The sequence below is a fragment of the Halichoeres trimaculatus genome, unplaced genomic scaffold, assembly GCF_033239565.1.
Source record: "Halichoeres trimaculatus isolate MK-OKI-2021-1 unplaced genomic scaffold, fHalTri1.1 fHalTri1_scaffold_19, whole genome shotgun sequence".
NCBI classification, from domain to species: Eukaryota; Metazoa; Chordata; class Actinopteri; order Labriformes; family Labridae; genus Halichoeres; species Halichoeres trimaculatus.
This window is the reverse complement of record NW_027437197.1, coordinates 1,969,811-1,993,842: the sequence shown is the minus strand read 5'-3', so window position 1 is coordinate 1,993,842 and position 24,032 is coordinate 1,969,811. Positions and strand designations below refer to the sequence as shown.

General features: G+C 40.1%; 1 protein-coding gene across 2 annotated transcripts in view; it reads right to left on the bottom strand.

Annotated features, from left to right (window-relative positions):
* The window catches only part of znf385b (zinc finger protein 385B), a 66,919-nt gene that overhangs the window by 26,660 nt on the left and 16,227 nt on the right, over positions 1–24,032 (bottom strand). The window contains exons 2-4 of one of the 2 annotated variants that reach the window (XM_074695420.1): positions 14,307–14,444; positions 12,647–12,790; positions 11,781–11,885 (exon numbers count right to left, since the gene is read on the bottom strand). In XM_074695420.1, coding sequence (XP_074551521.1) covers positions 11,781–11,885; positions 12,647–12,790; positions 14,307–14,442 — 385 coding nt within the window. In that variant the 5' untranslated portion in view covers positions 14,443–14,444. The remainder of the gene's footprint in view (positions 1–11,780; positions 11,886–12,646; positions 12,791–14,306; positions 14,445–24,032) is intronic. The other variant, XM_074695421.1, reaches the window with a different exon arrangement.

The window sequence follows — 24,032 nt, the reverse complement described above, 5'->3', positions numbered from 1 at the left end:
CAGAAATAAAACTGCTTCATCAACTGTAACTGTAATTTAATTAGTGCTCAATGAAACGAGAGGTTCACAGTGTGAGTCAGAGAAAACAACAAATTAAAAACTTCACTCCTGTCTGATTTAAAGAGATAAAACTCTTCAGTTTGACTCCAGGGAAACACTTTTAACTCAAACCCCTAACCCTAACGACTCTGTACGGCTTCTTCAGCCAAAACCAACAAAACAATCAGTCAACAAACCGAGGCCAGACTCAAAAAGATGGACGTAAAATTAAAAAAGCAACAGGTTTTTGATGCAACTGATAAATGCTAATTGTTGTATCCATGTTTTGCATAAAAAAGTTCCTATCAAAATTGTTTTATCAGTTTACTACACTGTAAAAAATGAAAACCAACTGACCCAAAAACAGAAAACATGGATATCTACAGAATACTGACTCACTCTGTGCAAAAAAAACCATATTATCAAGTTTAGAAATGAAATATTTTAAATATACTTTCAGATTAATTTTCATTAAAAACAACTTTTTTCATCAGTAACAGTAAAAACAGAAATACTATAAAAGCAACAGAAATGCAAACTGCACACTGAAACAAACATCAAACATATTTTTTAACAAGTTTAAAGCTGATTTTTCACATTAACCCTTTTTTATCACTGTCCCTTTTATCGTAGTTTGTTTTTTTTCCGCAAAACTGCACAAGCACAGGAGACCTTAACTCACAACCGAGACTACCGTTGAGTTTGTGGCTCATATGAAAGGTGTGACTTCAAAAGAGAGGGTGAAAGGTAAAGGAAGAAGGGGTTGTGTGGAGGTGTGATTTTGTAAATTTTAATTTAAATGCAAGTTTGACAACAAAACAACTGCAATCATCACACAAGAGCTGTTTGCCTCCTTCTACATTAAAGAAATAACTTAAATTAAAAACAATTTAACTAAAAGTTGCATCAGATCTTCATCAGATCTTCATGAGATTTTTACGAGACTTGCTGAAATGATGAGGTCATCACGTAAAGGCCTCTGGTTCATGACACTTTGGAGGGACAAGTCTCAGGGGCCGTTTACACAACAACAGTTTTAGGATAAACCCAAAGGTATCGTTGTGTTCATGACAAGGGGCAACATCCAGTCGGTAAAAATGAAGCCTGTGTAGAAGTGCTGTAAGTCGCTGTTCATCGAGAATCTGCATGAGTCTGGCTGCTGAAAGACCGGAAGTCATGTACAAACCCAGCCATAAAAACAGAGTTTTACGGCATTAAAAACATATTTACAGCCTGGTTCGGAAAACAGCTTGGGTCTAAAACGCTGATTTCTATATCGGCACAGATCGTTTGATTGTCCAATCAGGAGCACAGCTCAGGTCACGTGACTGACCGGCTGCGTCCGCGGATTGGCTTCATTTCAAGTTTCAGAAACAGACGGGTGACATCGCAGAGGCTACGTCCACGTTTTATACAGTCTATGGTTTTGGCCTCAGCTCTACTCAACTTTATTTATGAAGCACTTTATCAACAACGACAGCTGAAACAAAGTGCTCTACATAAAAGGTGGTGCAGGCATAAATAAAAATAAAACCAATTAAAGAAAAGTAAAAACAAATACCTAATAAGGAAACTTTTGAAAACGGCCTCCAAAGTGGAAATTTCCTTAAAAGTCGCGGCCACACGAGAACTCTTCTTCGTTTGAGCCGTTTTTCCTCAGCTCACCTGGATGAGAGTCATTGGGGAGCCACAAAATCTACTTTATCTTCACATTAAGACAAAAAAAAAGTGAATAATCTGGTGAATAATTATCTAAGTGAGAAGTTTTTGTGTGTGTTTTGTGATTTCTTAGTTTTTAATATTTAATAAATTTGCAAATTTAAGAAAAAAAAAACAGAAAGTTGTAATGTCACAGATTTTACAAATTTGCAAAATTTATGAAGTTTCAATAAGTCGAAAATTTAAAAAAAAAAAAAAAATGCAAAATAAAAAAGGAATAAAAAAAAGTGGAAAATTTTGATGTTTCAAAAAATTTGCTGAAATGTTATAAATTTGCAAAAAAAATAAACTTAAATAATGAAATTTCAAAATTTTGCTTAACTTCCAAAAATTGAAAAACTGTCTAAAATTGCAAAAAGGGGGATTTATATAAAGAATCCAAAAATTTGCCTTATCTTCAAAAAATAAGGATTTTTTTTCTTTATTTGCAAAAATATCAAAAAATTGCCAGCTTTATTAAAAAGCTTTATTTCAAGAGGTGATGTAGTTTTAGTACAAAATATTTTTCACTGAGTCATCTGCGTTTTTGGGGTAAAACCCTTCAAACACTAAGGTCTGCTTATAGCTCCGCCCCTGACCTGTCTCAAGAGGGCTGGCCAATCAGAGGGAAGGGGGTTTGTGGAGCGGGAAGCCTTAAAGAGACAGAAGCTCAAATGAAGTGTTTCAAACAGAGGCTGAACTATGGGTTTATAAAACACCTGAGAGAGAAAATAGAGATTCATCTGAGCTGTGAATCATGTGAAGATACTACAGGTGCACCAGAGGGACAAAATAAAGACTACATCTTCACCAATCAAGGTCTGGTACAAACTTTGCCTCAACTGTTTCCTGGAGTTGCTGCATTTTCTTCAGAAACTACAGCCGAAGAAAAGACAAACAAACAACAACAGTTTAAGAAATCATCCGAGGCTCAAAACTCCACGACAATCAGCGCCGATCCTCAGAGGGCTCATTAGCTGAGCCCCTCAGCATCAGCTCCTGAACGTATCGCTCAGATTTTGTTTCATTTTTGTGAAACTGTTCGAAAGCAAAACTAAAAATATGAGGCGTGAAGTTGCAGAGTGCTGCAAAATCCCTGGAAGAGTTTAGGATTAAGCTCAGGCTTAATCTGCAAAAATGTAAACTAGAAAACGCTGCACAAGGGCAGGGATTGTGTGTGTGTGTGTGTGTGTGTGTGCAGAGAAACACACACACACACACACACACACTCAGAGCGGTGGTGATGAGCAGCAGTGTGTGGGTAATCACAGCAGTCACGCTATCTATAATCAGAGGAATGTCAGACACACAGACGCTCAGACAGACGGACATCCAGACGTCACAAACGCACCAATCACCGCGTTTATTCCTCCTCGTTACAAACTCAGATTAATCCCGAAACCCTCCAGAAGTTCTTTGTCTTAAAGGATCCTTACTGTTTGTTTATCTGATGAGATTCCTGGAAAACGCTCTCCTCCGCGTGTGAACAGAAGCCGTCAGATTTCCATAAGAAGATCATCACATTAAAGCGGGAGAGGCTGCACAGAGAGCGTTGTGTCTGCAGCAGAGATCTGAAGTACGGGGGGAAATTATCTCCATCTGCAGGAGGAGGGTTTCCAGTCTCTGCCTGCTCATGTGCATGTGAGATTTGCACATTAAAGACCTGAGTGGATTTGGCAGAAATTATAAGTGAGGTATGAACTCAGGCGGCTGCAGACTTTGGAGACTTTTGGAAGTCAAAATCTGGAAGATCTGCACGGTTTTTATCATTTTAACACTTTACGAGTTTGGATTCTGCAGAAATGCATCACAATCTGTGAGATTAAATTACACTTTCATGCACAGAGGAGTACAGATTAATAATTTGCATGAGCAGAGACAAAATTAAGACACGAATCTGATTTTACAGCATCAGATGTACGTCTTTTTCCAACCTTTACACTTTTACATCCAAGTTATAAAGACAAGAGTTGACACCTCAGCTACAAACTGACTTAAAAAATACAAATAAAACCTAAGACAAATAAAAAACATGCAGGAGACATTTAGGGATTTAATTTTATGATAAATAATCAGACTGAACCTCTGTCGACAGCTGCCTCTGTCTCTAAGACAATCCTACTTTCCGCGGCCAAAACACCATTTTTAGATCGTAAACATGGTGAGAGCAAAGAGCCCACAACCCGGGGTCAAGGTTCGAGTCCAGGTCAAGATCCCCTGTGTCATTCAATACCTCAGAAAACAACATACTGACACACACACACACATTCCTGCAGACACAGAGTGTATAAATACACACAATAAGACCCAGACTGTGAAAAAATAAAAAAGAGAAAAGCTTGGAGCTAAAGCAGCCAAACATGAAATTAAGGATTTCCTACCTCGGTTGAGGAAACTACTCCACATCATGGACGAGGAAACAGCTGCCTCACCTCCTCCTCTTCCTCCCTCTCCCCTCTGTCATCTGCTCCCCCGATAAACGAAAGCACCGAGGAGGAGAAACCCCCAAACAAACAGCCGAGGAGAACCGCCACCTGACTGTGTGTGAGCGCAGAGGGACACGTGTGTGTGTGTCCCTGCGTGGGCAGAGCAGGGCGGCGGACACGCAGCGAGGAAGACACGCAGCGGACAGAGCATCTGAATCAGGGAGGTGATGATATTCAGGGTGAGCGGTGATGACAGCCACTCTGTCTCAGTGGAAATCCCTCTTTCACTCTGTCTCTATCTGCGTGTTGCTCACTCGCGCTCAGCCAGTTCACAGAGGAGGAGGAGGAGGAGGAGGAGGAGGAGGAGGAGGAGAGGGCAGGAGAGGAGATTGGAGGACAAGAGTGAGGAGGAGAGGAGCGCTGGAGATCAACATGCAGGATGAAGGGATACAGTGAGACAGTTATTCAGACAGACAGCCCGTTCCCAACTCTTTTCCTTCAGAGAGACAGAAAGGTAAACAGACTCAGTTAAAGAGGAAAGACGAGCAAATTAACTGGGAAACAGAAAAAAAACACAAATTTTACAGAGTTTTTCCCTAAAAATAATCAGTCTATAACTGTTTCCCAAGTCCAAACTGTTTCTAATCCTCAACCAATTCATCTGTTAACTGCCACTACTACAGTGGCCTGTAGGTGTCAGCCGATCTGCAAACACCACAACACAAGACAAGTGAAGAGTACAGTTTTCCTCACAGACACAGAAAATCTGTAAAAAGGTCAGTAAATGATTGTTTTCTTTCATAATCCACGCTTTTATCACATCTCAGCTGGATTACTGTAACGCTCTTTACCTGGATCAGTCAGTGCTTCCTTCGCACGTCTCCAGTTAGCACAAAACGCAGCCGCTCAGCTTCTAACTGGAGCACGCAAGAGGGAGCACATTACTCCCGTCCTGGCCTCCCTCCACTGGCTGCCTGTGCATTTAATAATCCATTTTTAAGATTCTTTTATTTGTTTAAATTGTTTGTGCCTCAGGTCAGCTGATCTGCTGTTCCTGACCGAGGTCAAAACGAAAAAAAGTCTTAAAACACATTTTTATTCTTTGGCTTTTAACCCAGCTTGAGACTCTGCTCATGTTTTAGTGTTTTATGGTTTGTTTTAATTTTTATGAATTGTTCAATGTTTAAGATTGTTTTAAGAACAATGCAACAATGATTTTTTTCCTTTACGTTTTTTTTATTGATTTATTTGTTTTATTTACTCATTTATTCCTGCACCTTCATTTTATGTGAAGCACTTTGTTTCAGTGCTTTATAAATAAAGTTGAGTTGAGTTTATAACGTAAGCTATGATAAATATAGCGCTAATGCTAACGTAAATAAAGAAATAGAAGTACTATGAAGGATATCACATGGTGACAGCCCTACAAAGCTTTATTTATCATGGATGAAGTTCATCGTTTACTTACTTTTACAACTTTTCTGTGTCCGTTTGGATAGGTAACCTATTTTAACTTTCGTTGTGTTGTCGGTTTTGCAGATCATATGACACCCACAGGCCACCGTAAACTACCAACCCTTCAAGTCTTTAACATGATCTAGCAGTCTTTCCGACTTCTCACTCAACTTCTACCAGTTTCTTCTTTGTCCTCTCCACCAACACCATAATTTAACTTCCGTTATCTTAATACCAGACCTCAACCAGTTCCTCCAGGGCCCTGTCCTTAACTTGTCCAGTTTCCTTCTAGTTTCCAGTTTGACAAGTAATTTTTTTGGTCGAAATTGTCTATTTTATTAGAAAATGAACAGTTTATTTTATCATTACACATATCTTTCAGTTTCTATCAGACTTCCCTGCTGCTCTTTGAGGTTTTTGTCCATTTATTTATTTATCTATTTATTTATCTTTATTCATTTATTTATTTATTTATTTATTTATTTATTTATTTATTTATTTGTTTGTTTGTTTATTTCTCTAATTTTTTTTTATATTTTTTATCTTTTTATTTCACAATTCATTTATTTTTTTGAATTTATTTAATTTTATTTCTTTATTTTGACCCTATATCCGTTTGGATTTGGGACAGACTAGTGCAAAAAGTCTGAATGTCTGTATCCTTGATGCTTTTCCATATTTTTTTTTTTCTTATAGGTCATTTATTCACTTAAACATGAACCACAGACTTGGGGAGCTCACCACTTTTAAATTGAACAAAAAAAGAAATAATAGCCTATGTGTAGAGGGTTTATCTTAACAATTCACAAATAATATCAATTAAAGTCTGATCTTACATGTTTTACATACTCAGTCCATTTAGACCACTTTATATAAAACTTTTCTTGTTGTATTTTGAGGGAAAATGTTTTCTTTTCCATGAAATACATTTAAATTCATTTCTCGATGGTGGGTGGATCTACTTTAAACTATTTTCTCATTTTGGATTTTTCACTTGCTGCCAATAATATACCAGGTTATTTTTTATCATTTATATTACAACAGTTTGACTAATTCTGACAGTTTGTCATTAGACAGTGACAAGTTTTTCCAGACCTCCAACACAGTGAACAAAGAGCAACGATGGAAAAGATCCAGCAATTTGTCTTCTTGTGGATTAAACATGTCAGGGTTATGTTTTGTTTTAGCTGCTGTCACTTTAAGGCTCCCTGCTCCACAAACCCTCTTTCCTCTGATTGGCCAGCCCTCTGGAATCTGTTGGAGAGGGGAGGGGCTGTGGGCAGACCTTGGTGATTGAGGCCACACTCTTCAGCAAGTCTCATGAAGACCTGGTAAAGATCTCGAGCTGTGAATCTGCACATGCTCAGTCTGGTGCTTCACATCATATACACTGAACACCCCCTCTTTAAGGCTAAGGCTGGTTCGTCAGAGCTCTTTGGGTGGTGTCAGACCCCTGATAGGTTTACAAGTCTAACACACCTTTCATCCTGTTCTGACTCTCTCAGGTTTCCCCTCCTCCATTATTCATCTGATCCTCAAAGGTCCCCTAAAGTGGCCTAGTCTTACATCTTAGACCTGTACAAACCCCCACCAGTCCTCTGCTGGCTCCACTACTGTTACAGCTCTGTGTGCAGGTCTTCAGGGATGTGGGTCGTGTGGGGGTCCTCCTCACAGGTTCAAACCTGGTCACATGGCCCGTGTACCCCTGACCCTGTGTGAGCCCATTGTCACCACCGTACAGCACTGAGTGTGTGAATCTGTCAGCAGGGTCTATTCATAAACTGCAGAATACATCAACACAAGAGCACACATCAACACCTGCTCCATCACACACACACACACACACACACGGCTGCGATATGCATCTATTAATAACTGTCTATTTCTCAGCTCATTATGCACGGGGTATCAGCAGGACAGCACGCTGACCTTTATTAGCCCAGGAGAGCTAATTAGAGCTAGCATCCACACACTGCTTCACACTCCACACGAGGAGCAGAGAAAGAAAAAGGTGAGCTGGTTTCAACATTTCTACATTTCTACTGTTCAGAGGAAGAAGAAACACTGAAGCCGAGTCGCTCATTAGAGGAGAAACTTCCTCTCCACCCCGGCCTCACACTCCTCTTCCTCCTCCTCTTCCTCCTCCTGTGACTGCAGCTCCCACAGCAGACTCTCAGATCACATTAACATTACTGTCCAGCGTCCAGAAGCAGCTCTGCCCACACACAGAGTCACAGGAGGAGCGCAGCTTTAATATTGTAAACGTTATTAGTCTCATGTGAGTTCATCTCTTAATTTGCCCTGAGCATGTGAATCATGGGAATTCACTTCTTTCATTAGTGACTGTGTGTGTGTCAGAGTGCGTGTGTGTCACAGTGTGTGTATGAGTGCATATGCTGCCTCCTTGTGGTCACTACCTGACACTGAGGAGGAAGTGGGAGTGATATTAAATGTGACCATTGAAATGAAGCTCTTGAATTAAATAAAGTTGGAAAATCCCTGTTAGAGAGTGTGTAGGTGTTTGGAGTTGATCTTAATGTGTTTAATCAACAGTTTAAAGAGTGTGTGCAGATTTTTAAACCTCCACTGTCTGTAAACTTGTCAAAACACTCACTTCTGAAAATGGCAGGAGACTTTTGCCAGATCTTAAGCCTTAAAGGTCCCATCATCTGCTCCTTTCCTCAGTTTAATCTGGATCATTGATGTCTTCCAAACTTTTTGTGGCTTCGGTGATATTTTTACTACTTTTCTCCTGTGTTTATCTGGAGATCCTACATGTAACCATGGCTGCATTGTTTACATGCAAAATTAGCTGTTAGCAGCCTGTAGCATGTCAATGCTAACTAGTGTAGGTCTTGATGATTTCCCTCGAGCTGAGGAGGAGGAGGTGAGGACGACGTGCTGGTTCTCGGATGTGAGCTGGGAGGTGACGACGTGGACCTGTCCTTCCATCCATCGTTGTTGGGAACGTGGGATCTAGCCCCGGGGGATGGATGAGCTAGCTGTGCTAACCCAGCGGCATCGTGCTGTTCACGGACGTGGCTGATGGAGCTGACATCGGACGCCGCGACACATCGGAGGAGCTTCGCCTGCTGTGAGCAGACAGGATCCAGGAGACAGAGACTGAACAGACTGCTGGGGAGGCTCAGTCCTGGACCCTGTGGAGGTGGAGACTGGCTGGGCTGGAGAGTGGTGGACGAGTGGTGGACGGGATGTCGTCATCTAACTTCTTATGGACTTTTTTGCACTTTCTATATTCTTTCTTACTTTTGTTTTCTTAAATGCTGCGGTGACTCCTGAATTTCCCCTCGGGGATAAATAAAGTATTTTCTATTCTATTCTTTTCTAGTCTTCATGAAATGGTAGCAACATGTTTTGGTCCAAAAAGCCAATAAATCAAGCACAGCAGCATTGTTTCCAGGCTCTCATAGCCCCTCTGTTCAGAACGCTCTGATTTAGTGGGCGTGGCCTTCATATGTAAATGAGCCACCGCTGATACCGCCCCGCTCTTCCACGTCACTGAGAGCGGCGCCACGAGCTCCGAGTGCACAATGTTTAGAAAACAGCGAAGCTGTGAATACTACAGGGGCCCATAAGGGACAGAATAAAGACTTAAAAAGCACAATACCCCCTCTTTAATGAACACAGGTGGCTGATGGTACCATCTGGATGTTTTATCCTCTGGTTGTTAAAATGAATGTGTTGCCAACTTTTTGTCACCGTGTTCTGGTTAGATTTTCAGTTAATGATCAAACTGCTTAACGAGGAAACCATTTTACAATGTCGGTTTTCTTTTACTTCATTACTCATTTGTTTGTTGTTTGTTATTTTGAGTTAATTTCATTTTATTACATTCTATTTCTTTTTATTCTTATATTTTTTATTGGCGAGGTATCTTGGATAAACCCGCTTTGGGGTTTTTTCACCTCTCCAGCATTTTCTTGCATTTTTTTTCTATGACAATGTAACTCTTTCTAATTTATGGTGCAAATAAAACAAAATGAATAAAAATAAATAAATTTTCAGAACCAAGCCAAACACGTGGGGTCTGGAAAGCTACTTGAGGTCAAAATGTTGCACACTTTGGACATCCGCTCATAGAAACTGATCAGAACTGGATCAGTCAGTTAAACAGTAAAGTTGTAAATTTATTTGTTGTTTTTTTGCTTCTTCTCCTCCATTTGTCGGGGGGGGGGTGTACTTCTTTAACAGTGTGTTTCATACACATTGATTCCTGGGAATTTGTGAGGGTTGACATTTTGTTTTCTTTAGTGTTTTGTTTTTAAATTGAGTTTTTTTATTCATTTATTTATTTTTAATTTTTTCATTTTTGTTGAATTACATTAATGATTTTCACATTTTTCTTTTTAGTTTTGTTGTAAGTTGTATTAGTTATTCTCTGTTTGATGACTTTAATGTGCTTCAGAAAGTAGAGGCAGGTTCATATAAGCTTTAGCTTCTTCCTGTCCCTTCTCAAACATTATTTATTTATTATTCATCAGTTATTTTTTTCTTATATTGATTGTTTCTCTTATTGTCTGTGGGTATTTGGATTGGTGTGGCATCGCTGCTCTTTGACAACAAAGTGTGTAGTTTGTTTTCGGCTTGCAATCTGCAAATGTTTGAGATAAATAAATCAAATCAAAGCAAATCAAAGAACAATAACACGGTTATTAATAAAATTCACATACTACAGGAAAAACATGTTAATCTTCTTCTTATTTGTATGTGTGTGTGTTTAATTTTGATACAGACTTTTCTACAGTTTCAGACGTGAAACCAGCTCACGCTTCAGTGCCACTCCTTCTCTACCTGTTTCTGTGTTTAGATCGCTGGAGCTGTGCACCTACACACAGAGTGGGCAGAGGAGCTCCTCTACATTTCAGAGGTGATGTTTCACATCTATCTCACACACACTCTTACACACACACTCACACACACACGCACTCGTCTGATGGAGGAGCTCAAAGATCTCCAAACGGCGTCTCCATGCTCCACTCTTTATATCGGCTGTGATGTCATCTGACCTGACCGCTGATAGGCTGCTCGGACAGGCAGGTCACTGTCACACACACACACACACACACACACACACACACACACACACACACACACACACACACACACACACACACGGCCTGGCCTGGAGGAGCTGAGCTCAGGCCAAAGAGCTTTTCATGGTCGAGCGAGCATCACGTAATGGACAGAGAGAGAGGGAGTGTGAGTGTGTGTGTGTGTGTGTGTGTGTGTGTGTGTTAGTGTGTGTGTGTGGAGGAGAGGGATGGATTTAATCTTTAATCAGTGTTATTGTATCCTGTTCACTGATAGGGACTCACCGTGTGTAATTACAGCTGCTCTACACCTGATTATGTGTTAGTGTGAGTGTGTGTGTGAGTGTGTGTGTGAGTGTGTATCATGCAAGGTTGTCTTTTGCTTCTCCCATGACATCACCAAACCAAACGCTGTAGTAAGACGTGTGTGTTGGATGGCGTTATGATCAGTGATGTTTTCTCCAATCAGAAATCTCCAAACACCAACTCATGATCTGAATCTACCTCGTCTTTGAGAAAGTTCTGGAGCGGTGCCACGTCCCAGTTTCATGACCCGCTGCTGTCTGCTCCACTTTAACACTTCAAACCAACGCTGTTGACCAGCAGTTTGACTCTAAAAACTGGGTCTGAGCTCCAGAGACGCCTCGAAAACCCTCCACTCAGCGCCCGGTGATGGGAGCTAGCGTAGCTTAGCATCAGTTGGAGGAAAGAGGAAAAAAGGACAGCTCCCGTTCGTTGCTGCGTGGCCGACAGGTGCTGGGGTGGAGCTAACGTACACATAAAGAGTCTAAATCTGGCACGCCATTAAGAATAAAGCTGCGGTGATGATCTCACTTAATGCAGGGTCAGATTATCCTTTTTTACGGGTCAATCTGACACTCACACAAAATAACTCTGACCTCTCCCAGGGGGCAGCAGCTGTCCATGGAGAAGTCAAAGTCACTCTCACTTAGCAGACAGTCTGTCAGACTTCATCAGCCCATGTCCTCTCTGACTCTCCAACGTCCATCTGCTAACTTTCACAACTTTCACCAACTTTCAAAGTTGTTTGGATGTAAAGCATTAACTCCAAACTTCTGTCCACAGGTGCAGGAAAGAAACGTGAGCTTACCTGTAGTCGTGCTGGTAGGGACGCTGAGGCCTGGGGTTGGAGTTAGTCCTGCAGGCTGGGAGCTGAGACATGTGGTCTGGGGAAGAGACCTGGACTGGGCTCCTGCTTGAGTCACAAGCCAGAAAAAGGAGCAGTCAGTGTCTTTCTTACGGAAGCGTATTGCATTCACTTAAAGAAAAAACAACAACTCAGGTTTTTCACAGTAATTTATTCTTAAGTTTGTTTTTTTGTGGTAATTAATTTTGTTTTTCTGATTAATATTTTATTATTGGTTATCTGAATCTGAATCTGAATCTGAAAACAGAAAAAAATTACTCACAAAAACAGAAATAATTATAAGAAAAAACAAACCAATAAAAAAAAATAATAATCAGAAAAACAAAATTAATTACCACATAAAAATTACTCATAAAAACAGAAATAATTATAACAAAAAAACAATTAAAAAAATATATTAATCAGAAAAACAAAATTAATTACCACAAAAAAAATTACTCACAAAAACAGAAATAATGATAACAAAAAACAAACCAATATAATAATTCTAACAGAAATAAAAAACAATAAAAATATATCAATCAGAAAAACAAAATTAATTACCACAAAAAAATTACTCATAAAAACAGAAATAATTATAACAAAAAACAAATCAATAAAATAATTTTAATCAGAAAAACAAAATTAATTACCACAACAAATAAACTGAAGAAAAAAATACTCTGAAAAACCTGAGTTTTTTTTTTTTCTTCAAGTGAATGCAATACGCTACTTTCTCCTCGTTTGATGTAATTACTACATCGTCTCGTCTCTGAGTGCCACTCATGCAGCAGACACAGGATTACAGGACATTAGCAGCTGTAACGTACCTGATGCATGCTGCCCCGTCTCCCCAGCCTGGAGCTGTCTCACTCTCCGGAGGTGAGAGCGGCCGTTGTAGTGCAGCTGGGCCTGAGCCGCAGACGTCAGCTGCAGGTTACACACCTCGCACAAAGAGTAGGTTCCACTTTGACCTGAAAGAGACGACACAAAGATGAGTCAGAGCGTGGGTTAAATAACCAGGATGAGTCAGAGAAAAGGGGAAACTACTGGGATGAATCAGAATGTGGGAACAAAAACATGGACAAATCAGACCATTAGAGAAAACAATGATGGGTCAGACTATTGGAGAAAGAACAGCAGTGATTCCACCTGTAGGAGAAAACTACAAGGATGAGTCAGACTGAAAAAAACATGGAAAGTTAGATACAAATTTTAATTGAGAAAGACTGTATGAGAAAACAGGATTGGAAAAAAGAGAATTTTGGAGAAAACACAAAGGGTGAGTCAGTATGCATAAAAATAAAATTTTAGGAGAAAGCACAAAAGATAAACCTGATTGTACAATAGAATATAAAATATAAAGCAGGTTTTAGGAGAAAATACAATCACAGATAGATGGTATAGGAAAACAATATGGAAAAGAGAGATTTTAGGAAAAAACACAAAAGGTGACTCAAACTGAATAACAGTTGTAGAGGGCCAAATCAAATTTTAAGGAAAAAGCAAAAAAGATAAAACTGATTAAAACAGTTTTTAGGAGAAAACACAATATCTAAATAGATAGTATGAGAAAACAAGATGGGAAAGTAATATTTTAGGAGAAAACACAAAGAATAAAGCTTATTGTAGTTGATGGCATGAAAGTTAGAACAGATTTTAGGAGAAAATACAAAAGATAAAACTGGTTGTAGGAGAAAATGAGAAATGAAAAACATGTTTCAAGCAAAAACACAAAAGGTAATACAGATTCCAGGAGAAAACACAAACGATGAAACAGGTTATAGGAGAAAACAAGAATGAAAGGACAAGTTGGGGGAGATAACAGAAAATACACAACTGGTTTTAGGAGAAAACACAAATGATATGGTGGATTGTAGGAGAAAACTCAAAGGACTAGAAAGAATTTTAGAGAAAATATGACAGACAAGACGGACTGTAGGAGAAAACACTGAGAAAAAGACAATTCTCAGGGGCGAACATGGAAGAAAAGACGAGTTTACATATTTAAGAGAGGAAAGAGAAAACAGAAACAATAAGACAGATTGTAGGAGAAAACAAACATAAGACAGACTGTAGGAGAAAACACAAACTTTAACACGGATTTTAGGAGAAAACACAAACTATAACAAAGATTGTAGGAGAAAACACAAAGAATATGACAGATTGTAGGAAAAACACAAACTTTAACACAGATTGAAGGAGAAAACAAAAACTATAAGAAAGAATGTAGGAGAAAACACAAAAAATAAGATAGATTATACAAGAAAACAATGACTTTAACACAGATTGTAGGAGAAAACACAAACAATAAGACAGATTGTAGGAGAAAACACAAACAATAAGACAGATTTTAGGAGAAAACACAAACTTTAACACAGACTTTAGGAGAAAACAATGACTTTTTACATATAGATGTATAAAAAATGAGTTTTTGTTGGACGTCTGAGGACACCACACGCAGCATTAGCTCTGATAAAAGGTGATAACCTGTGGGCGGAGTCTGTGGCACCGACAGGCTGATGGTTGTAGGAATCTGTGCGTCCATCAGCTCTGGACACATCCCTCCAAAGGCGAAGATCTGCCCGTTCTCCAGGAGCTGAGAGGGGCTGAGAGGAGTCTTCATCGCTGAGGAAGAGCAGGAGAAAGACAGAAATCACTCTGTGGGTGTTGGATACAATTTAAGGGTTTTAAATATCGCCAGAGCAAAGAAGAGAAACCAGCAGTGATTTGAAGGATCCACAGTAACGTATGAAACATGGAGTAAATATAATCTAAACCAATCCAGGGTGAATAATGTATCACATGAAAAAATGTTCACCCACGGTACAAATTGACGGGATTATCACGCGATGAGAAGTAGGGGAAAGGTGGAGATAATCCACAGGGAATAAGTGTGTGTGAGAGTGTCTATAGATAATCTACATTTAATAATCTATAATGCATCACACCACACTTTAACATCCTTATTAAGAATTAATTAGCGCCACATATCGTATAAATAAATGCAACTAAAAGCTTGGAAAACGGTGTAATGTAGATATATGAAACTATACTGACAGACTAACTATTATTAATGAGCAGCATGTGTTAGCTATCAGCGCTAACACGATAAAGGCGAAATGAAACTACAGCTTCCTGAATTGTGCTGGTTTTGAATGGTTAAGTTACAAAAGTGAATTTCTAATCCCATGTATTCATCAACATTGATTTTCCTTTCTTTAAAGAGGGGGTATTGTGTTTTTTTTTTTTTTGTCTTTATTTTGTCCCTCTGGTGCCTCCGTAGTATCTTTGCATGATGAAATAAATCTCTTTTTTTTCTCTTTTCTGTTTTTTTTTTTTTCATCGAAGCTACTGTCTCTTTAAGGCTCCACACACCCCCTTCATTCTGATTGGCTGAGCTCCTTATGTGATGACCTCATCATATTCCGTTTACAGACAGATTCAGGGATTTCTGTGAAGTATGTAGAGGTTTGGAAATCTGGCGTTAAAGTGAGGCGATCAGGAAAGGAAAGTGACACAAGGAGACCTACGGAGGACAGACGGACAGCGAGGGGACGGACGGCGAGGAGACGGACAGATGGACAGGAGCGAGGCCTGGATGACACCGGATGCAGAGTGTGAAACATCAAACGCTTACAGGGAGAGTGATGAAGTAATGAGTAAGAGAGGGGAAAGGAAGGATGACATATGTGTGTGTGAGTGTGTGTGTCCAGTGTTCAGTGTGTGTTTGGACTTGTGTAGGTCAGTCCATGACTGTGTCCATCTGTTTTCCTGTCAGCTCAGCCAAGTCACATGACCTCTGACAGGACACACACACGGACACACACTTTTATTCATTTTCAGTTAGCTTTAACGCTATGACCTACATACATCCCCGCTGCAGACCGGCCGTTTAAACACACTTCAGGGATGCAGATCTGATTTAGTCTGACTCATTAGGGCTGTAACGGCACACTGCTGGCTGCCTGTGAGGAGGACGTGTCTCTGAACGATCATGTGGACGTTGGAGAACGGTATAGACCAGCTGCTGGAGCCACTAAGGCCTGCTCTGGGGAGGAAATCAAGGTCTCAGCATTGCCAGTGTCAACACAAACACACCAGCTGGACCAGCCACGCAGAGCGGCTTCGCTGAAGCCCTCAGAGGCACGTTTGTGATTTTGAGCTATATAAATAAAAGTGACTTGAACTGACTTGACATTTAGCCAAACAGGAAGTCACTATTGTTATTCCACAGCCACGGGTCAGCCTGTGGGACCCAGTGCAGCCACCGTAGTGCTTTGTTTTGCTCCTTGTTGTGGTGACAAAGTGCTCTGAGTGTGCCAGAGAGCTGCAGCAGCAGTCACGGTTAATGTGAGACGCCTGAAAATCAAAGCTCTTCCTTCAGATCTGCTTTAAAATTTCACTTCAAATCATCACTATGAAAATAAATCCTGTTGGGAAATCTTTGGCAAGTGAAAAACAGACTGCTGGGGAGAAATGTGGGTTACCACCAAGCAGCGACCTCTGATCTCTGAGTACATAGCTAATAAGGAAAGATTGAAAACTGCAGCTCCCTGAGTGACCACTAGAGGGTGGCTGTAGAAGATAGAAACCACATAAACACTCATTCAAAAGCTGATCTTTACAGCAGAAATAAACACGTTTACGAGCCGAGCTTGAATCAGTCATTTTATTATCAGCACACACTGTGCAGGGGTAATTTTTATGTTTCCTGTTTGGAAGTTATTAATCTGACAGGTTCAAGGCTCAAGTTTAAGATAACTAAATATATAAAATGACAAATCTGGAAGAAGATACAGATTTTAATTCCGAGTGGATTGATTAATTTAACTGATAACATGCTGGGTTAAAATACAACTGTCATACGTCGCAAAACATTAGCAAACAACAAAAAATGACAAGTTGAGTGATATAATCAACATACACTATGAAATTTAACTATTACTTTAAATTTTTGCAAAAAAAAAAAAATATATATATATATATATATATATATATATATATATATATATATATATATATATATATATATATATATATATATATATATATATATTTCTATATATATATATATATATATTTATTTATATATATATATTTATATATATTTCATTTTTTTTCATTTTAGAGAATTTTTGCAAATGTATGAAATGATCTCATTTTGCACATTTTTTAAATTTCTGTTTTTTATTTATTATTATTATAATTATTATTATTATTATTATCATGATTATCTATATATGTTATCAAATTCAAGTATTCTTCCAAAAATATTTAAATTTTTGCACATTTTTGAAATTTTATTTTATTTTTTTTTAATCTTGGGAAATTTGGGATTTTTTTTATCTAAAATAGTTTAAAAATTCTGGCAAAATTTTAAAATATGGAGAATTTTTAAATTCTTATTTTTGAAATTTAAAAACATGAAAAGTTTGAAAATTTATTAAAAATCAAAAACTAAGATATCACATGAACAATCTAATTTATTCCTAAAGACTTCTGGTTTACATAATCATTCACTAGATTTTAACTTTATATCAAATTTTATACAGTAAATAGTCTTTATTGTGAAGATTAAGTAGATTTTGTGGCTCCTGAGTGACTTTAATCCAGGTGAGCTGAGACTAAATGGCTCCTGTGAAAGTAAAGGTTGCAGACCCCTGGTCTAACATAACACACTACATCCAGTTTTTACACAGTCTAGTCAAGTTTAAACTTCAATGACATTAATTAAACGTCTAAAACAGGACTTGCTGAAAAAAAAAAGCAATCTGAGATGATGTGTCGAGGCAGTTCAGAGAGAAAGAGCAGCGCAATTGTGCGAAAAGACGACCAAGGAGAGGATTGAAGGATGGAGCCCAATCAAAAAAGTTTGTTTTGTCTGTTTTTTGGATCAAAAACAGGAAGAGAGACATAAAAGAAGAGAGTCCACTCTTCTTAGGTAGTTTTGGTGTTTACAGAGTCAGAGAAAACAAGATTATTTGGGTCTTGAAAGATCGTTCAAGATGCTCTGAGAATGCGGGCAGTTAATGAGTAAACGTCGGCCAATACCGATATGTTGAAAAATGACCAACATATATCGTGCATCCCTGACTGTAACTAATGGAGTCTGTGTTATTCTGGGTCATCACTTCCAGCGCGGCTCAGAAATCAAAGAAACTCTGCAGCTTTCACACTCTCTCCTCTCGCTTTCTTCCTCCCTCTTCCAGCTGGTTGTTGGAAGCAACTTTATGTTCTGCAGACAGCTGGTTAATCTGCCATAGTGATGAATTAGCTCCAAAATGCACACACACACACATTCACACTCTCTCACACACACACACACACACAACATGCACAGAGCCAGCTGATGCTGACATCAGCTTTAGCAAAGGAAGGATTAAATATATCTGCTCTATTGAGCTGGGAATTACACATTACACTCTCTCACACACACACCCAGGTAAACACACTCTCACACTCACACACACACACATACACACAGTAAATCCATGTAGTAATAACCAGACTCAGAAAACGCAAGTCAGTGAACTGAGCATCAAAGTAAAAAGGAATGAAATGTGTGTATTTACCTTTTCTGCTGTGGTGTGTGCATGTGTGTGTGTGTGAGTCTAATCCAGGCTGACCAGGCAGTCAGTAATCAGAGGCCAGCTGTGGGTTATAATCTCACACACAAACACGCCATCTCACACACACACACACACACACACACACACGACAGCGCAGCAGTCAAGCAACAATGTGTTGAAAAGGAAGAAGGGAAATATTTTCTCCAGTCTTTGAAAAAAGCAGGTCAGAGGATAAAAAACGCTTTCACCTTTAAGGCTTCAAAGAGTCTGAACAGAGGGGAACAAACACGCCGGGATCATCCTCAGGACTGAAACCTCAACATTTAAACTTTTTCTGCAATAAAACAGAAAATCTGCACAAACAACAAGCAAACAACCCCTCTTTAAAAACACGGAGTACCACAAGGCTCCGTACTGGGTCCTCTTCTATTTAAACTCTAAGTTAACAATTCCATCCTTTGACAAATGATTTTATGATCTGTTTTGTATGCATGTCACTCTTCTTCAGGTAAAAAAATACATCTACTTCCCAGCTTGGAGGCTTAAAAACACAAAAACTGATACCTCTCTGAGTCCATCTCACTAACATGTACAGAAGCAGAAACTTTTTTAACATTTGTAACACCTGGAAATTTATCTACTCTACAGTCTTACAGTGTTTGGAGTGTTTGGTGCTGACAGCAAAGATAAAAGTTGTTGTTTAACCTCAAAACACAATTAGTTTTACTTTGAGGGACAAAAAACTACGTTAAAGAGGGGTTATCATGCTTTTTTTGTTAAAGTCTTTATTTTTCTCTTTTGGACTCTACGTAGTATCTTCACATGATTTGAAGATCAAAAAAAATTTTTTTCTCACTGTTGTTTCAGAAAAAACTGTTTGAGCCTCTGTCTGAAACAATTAGTTTTAGCTACTGTTGCTTTAAGGCTCCCTGCTCCACAAACCCCCTTCATTTTGATTGGCCAGACCTTTGGAAGCTTGTTGGGGGGGCAGGGCTATGGGAAGACCTTGTGCTGCGTTCCATTTGTACTCAGAAGTCAGAATTTCCAAGTTCCGAGTGGGAACGCCCCCCAAGGTCGGAATTTCTGACTTTTAAATCGGAGCACCCCATAGACTGTATAAAACATGGACGTAGTCTCCCTGACATGGATGAAGCAGATCGGCCATAGTGGCCATATTGGTAGTGGCAAGGGCTTCACGCCGTCACGTGACCCTCAGCTGTGCCTCTTATTGGGGGAGCTCGGGATCTTAATATCCTCTGAACAGCCGAGTTAGAAAAAAATTACTATAGTAAAATTAGCAACTCAGACAGGAGACGTTTTTTGAACCAGGCTGTAAAAAGGTTAATTTCTGCTTTGAAAATGGCTTTTTTGGCTTGGTGTGTTTGTGACTTCCTGTACTTCCAGAGCCAGCCTCAAGCAAACACTCGAGAAACAGCAGATTTTAGCACTTCAGTATTGTCTCATATTCCCAGACCGGAGGTTGCCGCTTGGAGCACCCACACCATCCCTGAGTTTAGGGGTACACTGTAATTAAGCTCCTGTTGGATTCTTTAAATTTCAGAATTTCTGACTAGTGTTTGTCCCAATAAAGCAGCCATATATATTGTATTAATGGATCTTTGGCTGTGTCCGAAATGGCATACTAACATACTACATACTACATGGTCGTTGTGTATATACTGTATACTACATACTATAAGTATGATTAGAGTGCCAACCGTTTACACCGTAGTATACTACTCGGTTTCCCATGATGCATTTCAAAACCTCCGACTACAAAAATTGGAAGCACACATAAGTCTATGGAAGCACACCAGGCTATCAAATATCTCTGTTGATTCGCCACATTTGAAAGTTTTACGAACATTTTAGGCGAGGAAGTCATCACGTAGAATATCAAAATGTGGTCATTTGGGCCACAAAACGCACGGATACAAATTTAATTTCGACATTTCGGACATTCTGTTAAGAGCGCCAATATGCTATCGAAGAAACTTCCGGTCCGCTCCAGAACAAGAGCCCAATTTACAAAAGCGTCAAAGAACTTAAAGGAGATAAACGGGTGCTTTTATTTTGAAAACGGGAAGTTCGCTAGTGGATGATTTTTAGCTAACACCGGTCTCAAAACGAATTCATCTCTCTTCAAAAAATTAAAAAATGTTAACTGCTCGCAGACACCGAGGACGATCCGTCCGTCGCCTTAGGCACTTTATGTCTTTGTACTTACGTGTAGGTTTCCCTGTAGAGCTAAGTCCATTTTAGTTGCTTCTCATCTTGTCATCTCATTCTGTATTTACGTTTATAAATACGGGGCTCGCAATGCATTATGGGGCGTGTCAGTGCGACTAGTATGCCCACCTCCCATACTTAAAAATTTTACCGATATAGTATACATCCGGGTATTTCTCGCGCACACAATCTTTTCATACTATTTAATGTGAACGCACTACATACTATTTTTGACCTCATACTTAGTATGAGTAGTACGTTAGTATGCCATTTCGGACACAGCCTTTATATACAGAAAAACTGCTGTTATGGTAAGTTTTTCAAACCTGGCATTCCGGAACTTGGAGATGATGTCATTCCCACTCCCGACTTCACAGTTCCGACTACAATGGAACGCAGCATTGATTTATGAGTTCCTCGTGTCATGACATCATTGTTTCGGCAAGTCTCGTAAAGATCTCTTGAGGGTCTTGTGTTTTTTTCAGACCGGAGTGTTTTGATCAGAGTGAGGAGATTCAATGAAAAGAGTTAGCAACGACCAAGTCGGCTCTGCGCAGAACCCCCTAAAGGGGCCCTACCTTCACCTCCTGCTCCAGCAGCGAGTAGCAATGAATCTGACTAAAACAAATGACAGATGTTTTGTTAGAGTCAGATTATTTATTACATAAGGCTGATGGATACTAGGGGGAGGGGCCTGCGGAGCTGCACTACAACGCACTTTGACTCCGCCCACATTAGAGACAGTCTATTGGTTCCCCCTGAGGTCATGATGTCGTCAGATGATCGCTGACGGGCTCAGGGATGTTTTCTACATCCAGTTTTTCTTTGGGATGCAAAATTAAAATGAGCCAAAGCAGAAAAACAAACCCATAAAATGATATTCTTCACTTTATGCTCCTTTAATTGATCTCGTTAGCGGTGCGTATCTATTTCAGGGGAGCAATCAAAGACAGCAGACCTCTGCCAAGGCCGTGTTCATAACTAAGCCGGTTCTGGATCCGGTTCCACGTTTAATAGGTTTTATGCTTGGCTCAGGCTCAACCCTTCGCAAAGTTTCATAAAAACTGGGCCATCAGTTTTTCCTCTAACTCGCTGAAAAACGTACAAACTGCACCAAAAAAACCTGAAAGATACCAAACAAAGGCCGCTCCGCTCGCCACGGCGAGGAAGCATCAGGACCAAACCTTTCACGTCTAAAATGTGTGTCAGCTATTGTTCAGCGGGGCATAAAAGCTTTTATGAGCTGCTGTTTGTCTGGAGAAGGTTTTTAACACACACACACACACACACAACACACACACGTAAGATTTCTTTGATCGGTTGTTCAGGCGTCAGAGAGCGGATAAAGATGGAGGATCTGAAGCTCTGATATCTGCCAGATAAAGAAGAGGAGATATTAAGGGGGACACTAATGTATGTCCCTGCTCCCTCAGAGAAACTACAGCACACACACACTGACACACACACGTTAACACGCACACACTCACACAAACAGTAACCTGAGGGGAGAGGAGGACAAAGAAACTAATGGAGATGTGAAAAGACAGAGAGGGAGGTCTGAGAGTGGCTGCCTCCGACCCTGAGGCCAGGAGCTGGTAATGACAGTGGTCAAAGACACACACACACACACACACACACACACACACACACACGCAGAGCACACAGCACAGAGGCCGCCAGCGCTGGAGATCCTGAGACGAACTACGAGGTCCATTTTGATGTTTGTGTGTTTGTCCCTGCAGGAATCTGAGATACAATCAGAGGAAACTGGTGAAAACTCAAACCTCGCTGCACGTTTACATCCTTCACATATCTTTACGTTAGGATTCATGTTTTCATAAAGAGTCATCACAACCAATCAAGGTCAAACAATCTCAGACCTACGAGGCACAGCTTCCTCCCGGGCTGTCCTCGACCTCCAACCAGCTCCACAAGTTCACATCTCAGCAGCCGAGCGTTGGTTTCTAACCTCGAAACCTAAAACTGGAGCAGCTCTGACCTGAAAGCACAAACTTTACGCTGGATTTATGAAGGAGCTGAATTCAGGGCACAAACTTTAAGATAATTTCCCTGACTCGCTCCTCCTCATTTTTCTTCTTCTGAGACAAAACGCTGCGAGGATGTAAAACGACTCCAACCTCGATTTAACGTACGCAGAGGAAACTGAAGCAGGAGAGCAACACAGAGAGTTAACTTTGAGTTTACCTGATCCCTTTAAAACCTTATGATCGAGACGCTGAGGTGATCCGTGATCCAGATCGAGGTCAAGAAGCTTTGCTGTGATAATGACGAGTCTGATGAGCTCTCATTTATTCAGATCGCAGTGACCCTCAGAGACCTGCAGGAGGCCGTAACCCGAGGACACTCTCCGGACACTTAAGGTGATTTCCTTTCAGATAATTGTGCTTCCTCCCTCCTCAAGACGCTGACCCAGAAATCAGCCGGGGATCAGGATCACCAGGAGGATCTGAACCTTAAAGCTGCCCCAGGAGAGACAGGTTTAATGAAATACAAGCAGATAAACACCATATCTGCACCCTTTAGACCAAAACCTAAGCTGTGAGATTGTTTTGAAGTGGTTTCCAAAGTCAAACTAGAGGTTGGAGTCATCCTAACACAGCTCCACTCCTCAGACACAGCTTTAAGCAGCTGTTTTCAGCATAAGCTCGTCTTCTGGACTCAATAAGCCCGCTAAGACGATGTCTGTCGTGAGTATTTGCAGTTTTTAAAAAAAACGAGGATGGTACAGAGAGGATGATCCATCTGGAAACTACTTCTCAAGCGTCCCCGTGGTTCAGTTCTGGTTCAGCTGCTCAGGAATAAAAGAGTCAGCGAGTCGGACAGGTGGACAGACAGGTCTGCAGACAGGCCAGCTTTCTGTCTGTCCGTCTGTCTGTTTCCTGGTCGCCATGGAAGCGCTGGGTAGTAACACCACAAATGTTGATGTCAGCGTGGTCAGGTCCACGGGGAAACTGTGACACACACACACACACACACACACACACACACACACACACACACACAGGGGGCTGAAAGGTGACCTGCAGACTCAGGCTGCTGGAGCGATCCCTCTCTAAAGAAATCAAACCTTCATTCTGAATAAAAAAAAACAAAAAACATTTTGGTTTCTTTACAGCCACTCAAACACCTCTTTGGTTGTTTTACTGTTTTCTAGAGCTGGTCAGCCAATCCTGACCCAGATACATCTGCAAATACAGCAGTCTGTAGTTCTTCTATGACAGGGGTCCGCAACCTTTACTTTAATAGGAGCCATTCTGCCTCAGCTCACCTGGATTAAAGTCACTCAGGAGCCACAAAATCTACTTTATCTTCACTATAAAAACTTTAACGTAAATAAAACTCTATACATAGTCAAAATCTGACTAATTAATATCCAAACAAGAACTTTTTTTTT